At 45.2% G+C, this 13,467-nt stretch overlaps 1 protein-coding gene across 1 annotated transcript in view; it reads left to right on the forward strand.

Annotated features, from left to right (window-relative positions):
• Positions 1–13,123, forward strand: part of grk3 (G protein-coupled receptor kinase 3) — a gene marked incomplete in the record, with an annotated part of 56,888 nt that extends 43,765 nt beyond the window's left edge. Inside the window, 17 exon segments of the mRNA XM_024299147.2 lie at positions 126–200; positions 3,779–3,840; positions 3,921–3,972; positions 4,050–4,141; positions 4,212–4,311; positions 5,244–5,322; positions 5,391–5,521; positions 6,130–6,224; positions 6,300–6,407; positions 7,481–7,547; positions 8,382–8,482; positions 8,646–8,712; positions 10,588–10,683; positions 10,897–11,059; positions 11,133–11,269; positions 12,630–12,743; positions 12,817–13,123. Of these exon segments, the coding sequence (XP_024154915.1) occupies positions 126–200; positions 3,779–3,840; positions 3,921–3,972; positions 4,050–4,141; positions 4,212–4,311; positions 5,244–5,322; positions 5,391–5,521; positions 6,130–6,224; positions 6,300–6,407; positions 7,481–7,547; positions 8,382–8,482; positions 8,646–8,712; positions 10,588–10,683; positions 10,897–11,059; positions 11,133–11,269; positions 12,630–12,743; positions 12,817–12,978 (1,701 nt within the window).
• Positions 13,124–13,467: the final 344 nt, after the last annotated feature.

The following is a 13,467-nucleotide window of genomic DNA, read 5'->3' on the forward strand; positions in this document are numbered from 1 at the left end:
GGAGGGGAAGTGGCGTGACACATTCACACCCGGCTGATGCTGCTCTGCGTGGGGGTTCACATGCACAGAAAGCAGAAGCGAAACGCGTCTTTGATCAGCCTCCTTCTCGTTTCCTCTGTCTGCAGCCGTTCTCCAAGAAGGCCGTGGACCACGTGCAGAGCCACCTGGCCAAGAAGCAGGTCCCCCCCAACCTCTTCCAGGTAACGTCCGGCGCCGCTCGCCCCAAACCCGCCGCCGAGTTCTGATGAAAGCATGCGAGTCGGGACAGGACTCCGTGGCGGCCGAGATCTCACGTTTGGGGGTGTAAATGACACTCGTGCACGCGCACATGCACGCCCCTGTCTGCATCCATGATCCCGATGAGGCGTTTGTGTTGATGGAGAGTTTGACACGCCGCCGAGCTCCTCCCATCATTCCTCATGAATCCCTGAGGCGCTTTCGTTGATGGTTGATGTTGGATCGAGGCGCCGATCCACTTTATAGAACAAGAGTTCATAAAGTTTAAACGCCAAAATAAAACTGTTCTTAGGAGGATATGAGGTTTCAGCTCTTTTCTGCTCTGAAATCAAAGACTTCCTGCGGCGTCTGAAACAGTTTAAAAATCATCGAATCTGAACATTTATAAATATGAACTTAAGGAGGATTAAATTGATATATTGGTCTTAAAATTGTGTTGTTAAAAACTTTTTCTGTGTAGTTTTACTTTTTTAACCACAATTATTTAAGTAAAGTTTGACTGCATTAAAATGTGAGTAATAAAGTAATGAGAGTTTCTGTAGTCTAGTAATTGTAATTTAATTACTGAAATTTGAACCCTAATTTATTACGTTTCTCCTTTACTGACAAGTTATGAACAAGTTCTGAAATTCCAGGATTTATTTTAATCTTCATTCATATTTCTGGGAATTAGGTAAAGAAATTGGTCTTCATTTGTCATATGCAAAAAAGTCTTTAACTTTAAGAATTTTGAAGAGATTCCTTCATAGTTGAAGCTCAGTTTTCAACAGATCGTTTAAATAAATTAAGGAAAAATAATCAAAAGAAAGAGACGGCAATGATGGAGGATTAGAGCGTGAAATAAAAACACATGTAAGAAAATTGTTGTGTGATTGTTAAAAAAAAAAGTCAAAACTTTTTCAGAATTAACTTCTAAAATTGAGAAAAAGTCAACTTTTTATCATAATAAAAGTATTGTTTTTTTTATTTCAAGGATTAATTATTGAAAAAACAAGAAAGTCAAAATCATGCAGACGAATCAAAGTCGTTACAGAAATAATGAAATGCTTTTATTAAAGAAGGAAAAACACTTTAGAAACATTTGATTCATTAAATGTTGATTCTTATCTAAAGTCAAGAAGAGTTTAAATTATTGCTTGAAAAGGAATTAGAAAGAACAAATGTATATAATCCCATAATCCCAACAGAGTCATTTCATTTCATAGTTTTCATGATCCACTTATAATAAAACGATTCATTTGTATTTAATAAGTTAACTTTGTTTGAATATAGTTATTTATGAAAAAGTTGTTCCAAAATAAAAGTAAATCTTATTGATTGATCTTCTGGAGCGAGACGTTCACCAGGTTTCTCTGAATCATCTGGAACAGAAATGAGACGTCCGACCGTCGGCTTTGAAACTTTTTAATCCTGAATGTGGCATTTAGTTGAGCATAAATTCAAAACTTTATCCTTGCAACATTTTGAATAATTCATAACTTTGCAACTCTATTCTCAGAAAATTTTGAAACATTTTATTAATAATTTTACGATTTTATTCTTGTAAAAAACTCTTCCAGGTAAAAAGTGAAGCAATGTTATGAAAAAGTCCAATTTTTATAACTTTAATCCTCATAAAAGTCTCACTTTTAATAGTTTTTTCAACTTTATTCTTGTAAAAATTTAAATTTTTTTAATAATAACTCTGATACTTTAATCTTTTAAAGTTTTTAATTGTTCTCATAATTTTGCGACTTTATTCTTGTAAACTTTTCTCACAATTTTTGTGTCTCTAATCCAGCTCTTCATTAAATCTGTATAAAAGTGAGTTTAGTTTTTCACATTTGAAGTTTATTTTCTCCTTAAATCAGTATTTGAACTGAGATTAATGCCATAAAATGAACCTCAATACTATCTACACTTTTCAATCAACACTTTTCTTTTAGTTTTGCTTCCAAATTCCATGTTGGGTTTCTGTCGGCTATTTTAAGCTTTTTTTGGTTAAAACTGAAGTTCAAACCTTCGTTTTTCTTCACTGAAGCTGAAATTTGAAGCCTGTTTTTCTGCAGTTCATAATGAATTTAAAGGAACATTTTTCCCGCCATCACAGTTTGTACTGTAGAGTCAGAAACAATCTGCTGATTATTATCGTCTCCTTTTGATGACATCACGGCGCTGGTCCAGTCAGCTGCTTGTCTTATTCTGACGCCACACTGACTTCAAACCAACTGAACTGGCGTGAAGCTGAAGAGCTTCAGGAAACGGATCTGTAAAGATCTTCAGATGGAGCCGAAACCAGCAACATCCAGAGGTTTGGAACCAGAGCAGAAGAGTGCCGCCGTCCATCTGATGCTCTAAAAACAAACCGGAACATCTGAAATCAATCCTGAAAGATTTCTTTGTGGTCCTCCAGCTGCTGTTCAGCTGAAACCCCCAGAGGAAGCATCTTTCTGAGAGAAACGACCTGGAAGCAGCAGCCAGCTCTGATGGTTCCTCTGTGATCCTCTTTATGAAAGCAGGGAGCAGGCTCAATCCCACAATCCTTTGGGGGCGCATTAACCAGTCCTTTATTATTTCAGCCAAAACTTATCAGCACTTTAATTTGAGGAGCTGCCGTTCATCGAGACTCCGGAGGGAAATATTCCCGCTTATGGAAATGAATCTGGGAAGAGGAGAAAATCAAAAGTTCGGATGAAGAAAACTTCCTCAATAAAAGCCCAACCGGCCTCTGAAGATCCGAGAAGCTTCACGGCAAACTTCCAAATGACTCACAGAAAGGTCGTTTACTGAAAACAGAAACGCCAGAACATAGAAAACATCAGGAGAGTTCAGGAAGCAGAAGATCTGCAGAAGTTTTAGCTTCCAAACAGAACAAAGTTAACAATCCCTTCCTCGCCCTCATTAACTAAGTCGAGGCCCGGGGGCCGGATCTGGCCCTCCAGATCATTTTATGTTATTGATGGTCTGATGTTATCTTGAGCTCATTTCTAACTTGTATAATTTTGACCATTTATATTTTTATGGTGAATAAAATACTGAAAGTTATTTAAGGTTTAAGTTGATTTATTCTGGAATAATAATCCTGCCTTTTTATTATTCAGAATTATGTTACAAAGTTACAGTTTTGAAGTTTTAAAATGTAGCTTTAGTGTTCCATAAATGTTTCTCCTCAGGTGTGTTTTGTGTGATTGACTTTGACACCTAAGCAGATACCACGTGCACTCCACATGCACACCGCGTCACGGCGCTCCGTGTGAATCAGGCGTAGAATCTGAAGAGGAGGATTGTTTCTTCTCTCCTTCCTGTCAGAATGACTGATTTGCCGAGCTGTCGCCCTCTAGAGTTCCGTCTAAGAACTGCAGGTTGAAGCTGGAGTCCGTTTACTTCAACAAACTCAAACTGAGCTCAGGATGTTTGAGTTCAGAGCTTTTTAGTTTGTCAGCAGAGCGATCAGCCGCTTTTGTTCTGAACCCGTTGCTCCCGCGGCGTTCCTGATGTTCTCATCAGGCTGGTCTGGTGTGAAGCTCCGCCCCCTCATGGCGCTCTGTCTGCTCCTCTGCAGCCGTACATCGTGGAGATCTGCGACAGCTTGAGAGGGAAGATCTTCCAGAAGTTCATAGAGAGGTGAGGCGTGGCGCTCTCCCCGGCTCCTCTGTGAGGACCCCCCACCCCCGTGACCACGTCTGTTTCTCTCCCCCCCACAGTGACAAGTTCACCCGGTTCTGCCAGTGGAAGAACGTGGAGCTGAACATCCACGTGAGTCTCCGCCTCGCTCTCTGAGGTCACAAACGGATTCGTGCGTTCAAACCTGACCTGTCCCCCCCTCCCCCCAGCTGACCATGAACGACTTCAGCGTCCACCGGATCATCGGCAGGGGCGGCTTCGGGGAGGTGTACGGCTGCAGGAAGGCCGACACGGGGAAGATGTAAGGCGGCGGCGGCGGGCGGCGCCGAACCCAGACGGACGTGTTTGTGACCGCCGGCGTTCTGTTTCAGGTACGCCATGAAGTGTCTGGACAAGAAGAGGATCAAGATGAAGCAGGGGGAGACGCTGGCGCTCAACGAGAGGATCATGCTGTCGCTGGTCAGCACCGGGGTAAGTCCAGCGCCGGCCCGACCCGCGAGCATCAGGAGGTCGTGACCCCAAACACCAACATGTAACGTCTGTCCTGAAAGATCTGGATTCAAAGGTTCTGGATTGGACTAGGAGGGAGAATAGTCTCATTCCCATGACATCGTTTGTAATTCTTGATTTGTGACATTTGTGCACAAGTACAAAAAATCTGAAATTCAGGAAAATACAATGAACACATTTGTGTTTTAGCACACCTTAAGATTACAACAGCTTGAAACTAACTACACACAAATCTTTGAAGACTACACACAAACTGCTTGTTACTCACACACATAAAGGAGCGCCGCGTTTAAAGTAACTAACTGTGTGAGCTGGAATTTATTGAAGACACAACTGGAAGATGTACGGTATTCTGCATCTGAAATGAACGTTTTTTTGCTGATCATCACTGGATAATAGAGTGTTGTGTTAGTCTGGGGGCGGAGCCTCCTGGAGGGAGCTGTTGGCATTGATCTACATCAGCACGTTTCCAACCGCTCGTTTTTGTGGGTATGGGAGGGGCTGCTGCATGAACGGATCAAAATGCAGCTTTGGGGTTCTTTATAGTGAGGAATGAACAATAAAATACATTTAAAACCTCAAAAAGTAGAATTTTCATGGTTTAAATGACTATCATTTATATGTTTGTGTAGAACAGGAGATCAGAATCAATAAATTCAGATTATTTTTAGTCTATAAACTTAAAATCAAATATTATTGTGCCTTAAATACATTGTTCCCAAATAATATTTTTACTCTACTATATTTATAAAGGTTCTGCGATGCAAATATTTGTACTCAGATGTTGAGAAGCTGTTTGGTGTCCAGATTCTCGTTAGAGCCCAAATCCTAACCTGCAGAATCGTTTCTGCCGGTTCTGACCTCCGTTGAAGTGACCTCGTGTTTGTCTGCAGGACTGCCCCTTCATCGTCTGCATGACGTACGCCTTCCACACCCCCGACAAGCTCTGCTTCATCCTGGACCTCATGAACGGTAGGATAAGCCCCGCCCCCAATCTCCTGCATCTTTCTGTCCAGATGCCTTAATGACTGTGTGTTCAGGAGGAGACCTGCACTACCACCTGTCTCAGCACGGCGTCTTCAGCGAGAAGGAGATGCGCTTCTACGCCGCCGAGATCATCCTGGGTCTAGAACACATGCACAATCGCTTCGTGGTCTACAGAGACCTGAAGGTACAACCGGATCCAGAACTCTAGCAGATCCGTTTTCTTCTCGCTGCTGAGTCTTCCTGTCTTTGTCTGTGAGGAAGAAACCGTCTTCACTGTGATCAGGAGCTCCGTGTGTCGTCCTCGTTTACCGGGTCAGATGTTCCGTAGAGCTGAAATGATGAAGAATTTTCTGTAATCGCGACGGCTAGCATAGAAAGACGTAACATAGAGCAGATCACCAAAGTCTTATGAGGATTTTCTGCTTTGAGGCTTCAGTTCGACGAGGAAAAGCGACACCTGGTGGCCGGCTTATGTTCATGCAGACGCTTTAGGGAATCGAACGCTGTTTGGGAACGTGTTGTAAGTGCAGAGCACTCTTCTTCCTGCGTGTGTGCACGTGAAGGCGCACGCACGTTTGCAGGCCGGCTCTGCTCTTCCTCTGTTTGGAGCGGTTGCCATAATAATGGATTGATTTTGCTGGAAAGGTCTGAAGGTTTGAGTAAACAGAGGAGCAGCACGCAGACGCTCCGTCTGCGCCCTCCTCCCCCGCCGCCGCCGCCGCTCCACGCCTCCATCAGGGACTCTAGCCTGTGACGTTTGTCATTCTGACTGTCTCGTGTGTGTCCGTGCAGCCCGCCAACATCCTGCTGGACGAGCACGGCCACGTCCGGATCTCCGACCTCGGCCTGGCCTGCGACTTCTCCAAGAAGAAGCCGCACGCCAGCGTGTAAGTCTTCCTCGCAGAGCGGCAGACTCACTGAGGATGATGAAGGTGCTGAGGAAGGTGTCTTTGGTTCTGCAGCGGCACGCATGGCTACATGGCGCCGGAGGTTCTGCAGAAGGGGACGGCGTACGACAGCAGCGCAGACTGGTTCTCTTTAGGATGTATGCTGTTCAAGCTCCTGCGAGGGTAAGCTCCGCCCACTCCTCTTCATCCTCCACTCCTCTTCTGCTCCAAACCTCTTATGGCGTCCTGCCGGTTTGATCTGTGTGCGAGTGCGGCTGTTTGATCTGCCGTGGAAATGCCACAGCTCCTAACCTGTGCGTGTACACGTGTGCGTGCACGGCGAGTCTGAGTCAGCACATTGATGTTCGTCAGTGTTTCTCCGCTGGAATATTCAGATTCAAACCTGCTCAGTTAATCTGGAATATGATCCTAATCCAGATTAAATGATCTAACGGGATTACAGCGTCTAATTCATCAAATTCCTGGATGTGAACGCCGTCATTCACTGTCTCAAAAACCCTCAAAACTCTTTCTAAACACTTTTTTACTTACTTTTATATTTCCATAAAATGTAAACATAAGAGTTTTATAAAATACTTTTTTCAGGTTTTTGTCTTTTTGTTTCATAAAAATATCGAATATTTTTCAAATAATAAAATCAATTGATGAAGCACGGCTAATATAACTTCTGATGAAATGAAATGTAGGTTTTATTCCCAATTTTTTTTTCCCATTTTTGACTATTTTTAGATCAAAGATTCAGTTTTTAGGTTAGTTTTTTCAGTAGAGAAAATCTAAATAAACACGTTTTCTGTGTTTTTGAGGATGACCTGAAGGGGGAGGAGTCAGGATGATCCTCCAGACCCGATCAGAATCTGTCAGAACCAACAGACTCAGACAGAACCCTCTCGCTGGTCTTGTGTAAAACCATTGACAGTACCTGAGAACTGGACTGAGCGAGTGTGAGTTCATCTATAGAAAATGTTTTACTTACGGCTCCAACCGAATGAAGTCAATTCACCTTTTTAACGATACAAACGCCGCCATGTTGGAACCAGATGATGTCGGTAGGTGGTGATTGGAGTCTTTGTTTCTATGGCAACCATTCTGACCAATCAGAAGCCACTTGAAAGTGGGCTTCACAAAACCTGTCAAACACTTTAATCATTGGATGTTGGAGCAGCAGGCTCCTCCCTCTTTGACTGAGTTATCTGAGGAAACCTCCTCGCCGTCTGACCCCTCCCCTCCTGTTTCAGGCACAGCCCCTTCAGACAGCACAAGACCAAAGACAAACACGAGATCGACCGCATGACGCTGACCATGGTAAGAACACACCTGGGCATCCCGCACCTGATCCACCGTTCTGAGGTTCTGACCCGCTTCTGGCTTTGGGTCAAACGTCAGAAGTTGATTCCTGATGTCGTGAGAAGTCCTCGTCTTATGGAGCCGCTCTCACTTCTTCATGAGTCTTCGATTGTAGGCTCAGCGCCCTCTGCTGGTCGCTGTCCTCCTTCACGTCTGTCTGAGAAAAGAGGATAAAGGTTCACTAGCATTAATTATCGTGAAAAGATGAAGAATGCTGAGTCAAACAAAAGTTTTGTTTGGGAAAAATGTTATATAGTAAATAAATACTACATAAGTAATAAATACATTTGATTAGGAGAATTGTTTTTGAGATCAAATGACTTTAAAAAAGTTGTATTTATCTGAAAAGTAACTAAAAAGTATTTTTTTTCTCATATTAAATAGAATATCATTTTTTATTCTTGAAAATTAATTAAAAAAAATGTTGTTTTGTGTTCTTTTTTTTCAGCTTTTAGAAACAAATGTTAACAAGAAAAAGATCAATTTGATCCAGTCAGTGTGGCTCTGTGTTCTGATTGGCTGATCAGGCTCTCACACACACATGTTTGTTCATGTGCAGTTCTGAGGACCTGAAAAGCATTCGTACGATCTGTCAGAAGCAGAACATGATTCTGATGTTTGTCTTTTAATCGCTTGACGATCATAAGAGGTGAGAGGAAGTGTGCCGCCTCCTCTCTGCTGCCATGGCAACGCAGCGATCACACAATCGATGAGGCGACCTTTTCCCCGTGGACCGATATGACGGACCGCCGCAGCAGCGTCTGTCACTCATGCCTCTCTGCCCCCCCCCAGAACGTGGAGCTGCCAGACTCGTTCACGGCCGAGCTCAAAGACCTGCTGGAAGGGCTCCTGCAGAGGGACGTGTCCAAGAGGCTGGGCTGCCAGGGCCGCGGGTACGGCGCCGCACGCTCGCCACTCACACAGCAGGGGGGCAGGACCAGCTGTAATTCATCAGAGCTGATGGATCTGCTGGACCAGCGCCGCCCCCCGGTGGTCAGAGGAAGAATCGCATCCATTAAATCAAACCCATTTGATTGACGCTCCGTCTGTGTGCAGGGCTGCAGAGGTGAAGGAGCATCCCTTCTTCAAAGGCATCGACTGGCAGCAGGTTTACCTGCAGAAGGTGAGGCTGACCTCATGACTCCTCCCCCTTTTCAAGTTCGTTTGGTTTTATGACTTTTAAGGAGTCAAAATATGAAGAAGTACTCGAGTACTGCATTACATTGAAACAAAACTATAGTTACTAACGTAATGAAAGTAACTGACGGGTTAAAGCAGCTTCTGCTGGGAGCTGCTTTCTCCTGACGGTCCGTGAAGGCAGCATCGTTTGTGTCAAAGCAACCTGTAACAGTAAAAGAGCCGTTTGAGCTCGATTTCTACTGATCCAAACCTAAAAGTCTTACTTTAACCTAAAGGAGTTTGGATCTGCATTCATGACCTTCTGTTTTTAATAATAAATATGACTTATGTCTATTTTAAGGTACAAACAACTTTAAATCTCCTAAATTTACGAGAGAAAAGTTGTAACTGGTAATTTACGAGAATAAAGTCGTATATTTATGACCTTAAAAGTCATATTGAATTTTTGACTTTTATCTCACAAATTTACAACTAAGAACCAAAGTTGTCTGTTTATCAGAGCCGTGCTCGAAGATAAACGTGGAGAATCTTGCAGAGTTTCCTATTAAAATAAAGAGATCAGAGACGCACGTTTACAGGAGCGCCACATTGTTTTGGCGTTTCACTTCTTATACCCAGAAGGCCTTTCGCCTCCTGTCATCCACAGAAACTGATGGTGAACGTAAATGGCGTTCCGGACGCCCCCTTTACCAAATGAAACGTCCTGTTTGAACTCAAAACAACATTGAGGAATGACGATAGTCTGTTATGTTAGAACAGGAACATTGAAAATGCTAAAACTGATCCTCTTCAGACGGAAGCATCAGAGTTGGAGGAGATCTGGTCTGTCGCAGAGGAAGAAACGACTGGAAGTGACAGACGCTTCTTCAACGAGATCTGCAGAGATGCTGCAAGCCGCCATCGATGAATAAAACATGAATAAACTGTAAATTAAACAAAGGAACTTCCAAACATCTGTAATGTTCTAAACATTCAGTTTACCTGTTGAAATCCAAGACGCTTCTCAGTTTAGTCGTTCTGCTGCTGCTCACGGCGTTCAATCACTGGACTGTCGGCTCTAATCCAATCCAATGTAATCTAGTAATTTACCAGATTAAAAGTCGTAATTTTACGAGAAAAAAATAGTAATATTAATTATTTTTTTAGTGGTCCTAATACTCCGTCCTATCTCTCAAAATGTGATTTATTTTTTCTTTCTTTTTTTTTACATTTGACAGATACTCAAATAACTTATTTTCAAAATAAAAGCTGCTCTGTTCCAAACAGGATCATCTCAGTGCAGCTAGTAACTAATGTGGTTCAGCATAAGATAATCTGTGCTTTTAACTCACAAAAGATCAAACTTTTTACCAAAGTTTGCTTTCCAATTAAATCTGTTCATTCTGGAGGTAGAGTTGATCAAACAAGACGTCTTCAGGTCAACAGGATGTAAAAATGTACATAGTTTATCATCGATGTGAACCTCAGACATCAGTTTATACATTTAACTAATCTAAATTAGATAAATGATAATTAAGTAATCCTTAGATTTTATTTCTATTCTATCTTTATTTTTTGTTCTTTTTCCCCTCTTTGTCCTCTGCTGGGTTTTGTTATTTTAGTTTGGGGTTGTAGTCTTAGTTTGCAGGCTTTGTTTGCTTGTTTTCTTTAGGTAGTTTTGTTTAGGAGGAGCTGCTGACTCTGACGGTCGACATGTCTGGTCAGAGGTCTCCACGACTTGTTCTATGTTCGTTCGAGGAGTTGGAGCCGCAGGTTCCAGACCTCTGTTTTAAAGCCACTGCAGTCGCTGTTGCCATGGTTACCGCATCACTCCTCGACTTTCCTCTGATCGCCATCTTTCTGTCCCGCCTTTCCACAGTACTCCCCGCCTCTAATCCCTCCCAGGGGGGAGGTGAACGCCGCAGACGCGTTCGACATCGGCTCGTTCGACGAGGAGGACACCAAGGGCATCAAGGTGAGGCCGGCCTCCAGTCCACACCTGTCACTGGAACACCTGCGGGGAGTTTGATTTGAACACTAGATCTGTTTCTATAAACTGAAGGGAGTGAAACAGGAAGTTGTTTAGGGTTATTAGGTGGGCGGAGCCAGGCTGAGGGGCGTGTCTGATGTTGGTTTGAACCCTCTGAATGGAAACGCTGCCGCCGTCTGAACCCTCTGTGTCCTGCAGCTGCTGGACAGCGACCAGGAGCTGTACAAGAACTTCCCGCTGGTCATATCGGAGCGCTGGCAGCAGGAAGTGGCGGAGACGGTCTACGAGGCCGTCAACTCGGACACGGACAAGATCGAAGCTCGCAAACGGGCCAAGAACAAGCAGCTGGGCCACGAGGAAGGTAAGGAGCGGCCTCACGCGCACGGGTCCGAGCGCGCCTGCGGCTGCTGACGCCTCTGTCTGCGTCTGCGCAGACTACGCCCTGGGGAAGGACTGCATCATGCACGGATACATGCTGAAGCTCGGGAACCCCTTCCTCACGCAGTGGCAGCGCCGCTACTTCTACCTGTTCCCCAACCGGGTGGAGTGGAGGGGCGAGGGCGAGTCGCGGGTGAGTCAGGGCGCCGCCGGGGGGAGGGGTGGAGTCACATGATCGCTGGGATGTGCTGAGTGTCTGTGTGTGTGTCCGCCTCGCCGAAGGAGGGCTGGCTCAAACACCTTCAGAAGCACAGAGACGCGGTGAGTCTGCAGCTGCCGTCTGCGCAGCCTTCCTGCTGCCGTCTGCGCAGTCCTCCCCCTGCTGCAGGTAGATGAGGAGCAGCTCCTCGCTTCTGCCCCCGCCTCCCCCCCGCTGTAGAAGTGGTTTAGAGCGTTCAGGGGCTGGAAATCCTTGAAAAACCTGGAATTTAATTCTAAAAGTCAAAACTAAAACCAACGAAATCTGAAAAGTTTGAAAGTTATTAAAAGGATAATCAGCTCCTCATGGACCAAACACACCTGATCCAGGTGAGCAGCAGTAGATCTGGGACAGCTCTGCGTCTAGCTGATGTTCTTAGACGGGAACCATCCTTCAGAGTTTCTGTCCAGAAGTTCTGCTAACCAACAGAACTGAACCCACTTCCTGTCAGAGGAGCAGAACCGGAACCGTTCTTCACTGCAGGACACCCGGATCCTCTGTCCTCCAGCGATGAGAGAAAAAACGGTTTGACTGTAAAAAATGAAGAACTGAACCTCATCAGACAGAACTTCCTTCAGCAGAATCCAAAAAGTTCTGAATCTTTCTATAAAAGGAGACCTGAGACTAAAACGTGAAACTACATTTCTTAAACTTTAAAACAGTTACTTTTTAACATAATTATGAACTAGATATATAGCATTACTCACAATAATACTAGTGTGAGTGCGGTAAGATGAGTTTAACCGCTTAAGACTCTAGTGCTGATAGCTGAAAATGCTGAAGAAAATAGCCAGCTAAAATATTAGCTAAATGCTAAATTAGCCTAGAATACAAAAAAAGCCTAAATTAGCCAAAACAGCTAGCATGTAGCTGAAATATTTAGCCTAAAAAATATTTTTGGACCAAAATAGTCCAAAAAGTTGGCAGAATGCCAGTTTTTAAAACTTTAACGTTTATATAGATAATTGTGAATAATCAAAAGTCAGGAATATTATTCCAGAATAAAACAACTTAAACCTTAAATAACTTTCAATATTTTACTCTCCATAAAATTATATTTTGTCAAAATTATACAAGTTAGAAATGAGCTCAAGATAACATCGGGTCATTAATAAAATAAAATAAAATGATCTGGAGGGCCGGATCCGGCCCCCGGGCCTCGACTTTGACATGTGCCGTAGGTTCCTGGACTCGGTTGTTTATCTGGTTCCAGTTCAGACACGAGTAGCTGAAGCTGCAGGACCCCCCACCCCACCCCCCCAGCTGTGTTCTGATTGGTGGATTGTGTTCACAGCAAAACCTGCTGACCATGGAGCAGATCGTGACGGTGGAGGAGACGCAGATCAAAGACAAGAAGTGCATCCTGCTGCGCATCAAAGGAGGGAAGCAGTTCGTGCTGCAGTGCGAGGTGGGGGCCGTCGGCGCCGCGGCGGGGACCGGGCTGCTGGGCCCGGGCGCTCACGTGTGTGCTGTCGTTGCAGAGCGACCCCGAGTTCGTGCAGTGGAAGAAGGAGCTGACGGAGGCGTTCACGGAGGCGCAGAAGCTGCTGCGCCGCGCCCCCAAGGTGATCGGGAAGAGCCGCGGCGGCGTGCTGGACCAGCCCAAACCCCCCCTCACACACCGCAACAGCAACGGCCTGTGAACGCACACACGCACCCGGAGACGCACACACACGCACGCACACACACCGCACCCCCTCATCACTGCAGGACTGACGCCGGCCACGCCCACTCTGCACGCCGGCCACGCCCACTTCACACGCCAGCCAACCAGAGGCGACGCTCCCTCTGACTTCTGGACCCGGAGAGGACGAAGGGAGGACCGGTCCGCATGTGTAGAACTTCTGCATGCCCCCCCCATCCCTCCCCCTCGCCCCTCCCTCACTGAAGTGCATAAAGTGCCAACATGGACATTTTATTGGGGCTGGGGGGCTCCTGCCAACCCCCCCCCCTCCCTGGGACACTGTTTGTGGGCGGGGACTGTGATCATTCCATACTGCTCCCGATTGGCCATCCGGCAGCCAGTTTCCACAGAGACTGCAACCCCATTGGCTGTCAAACAGCAGCCGGTCGCCACGGCAACCCCGGACAGCCGCTGTGTGTGAGGGCTTGCAGAGCAGGCGGGGGCGGGG

Source organism: Oryzias melastigma, linkage group LG12 (assembly GCF_002922805.2).
Source record: "Oryzias melastigma strain HK-1 linkage group LG12, ASM292280v2, whole genome shotgun sequence".
Lineage (NCBI taxonomy): Eukaryota > Metazoa > Chordata > Actinopteri > Beloniformes > Adrianichthyidae > Oryzias > Oryzias melastigma.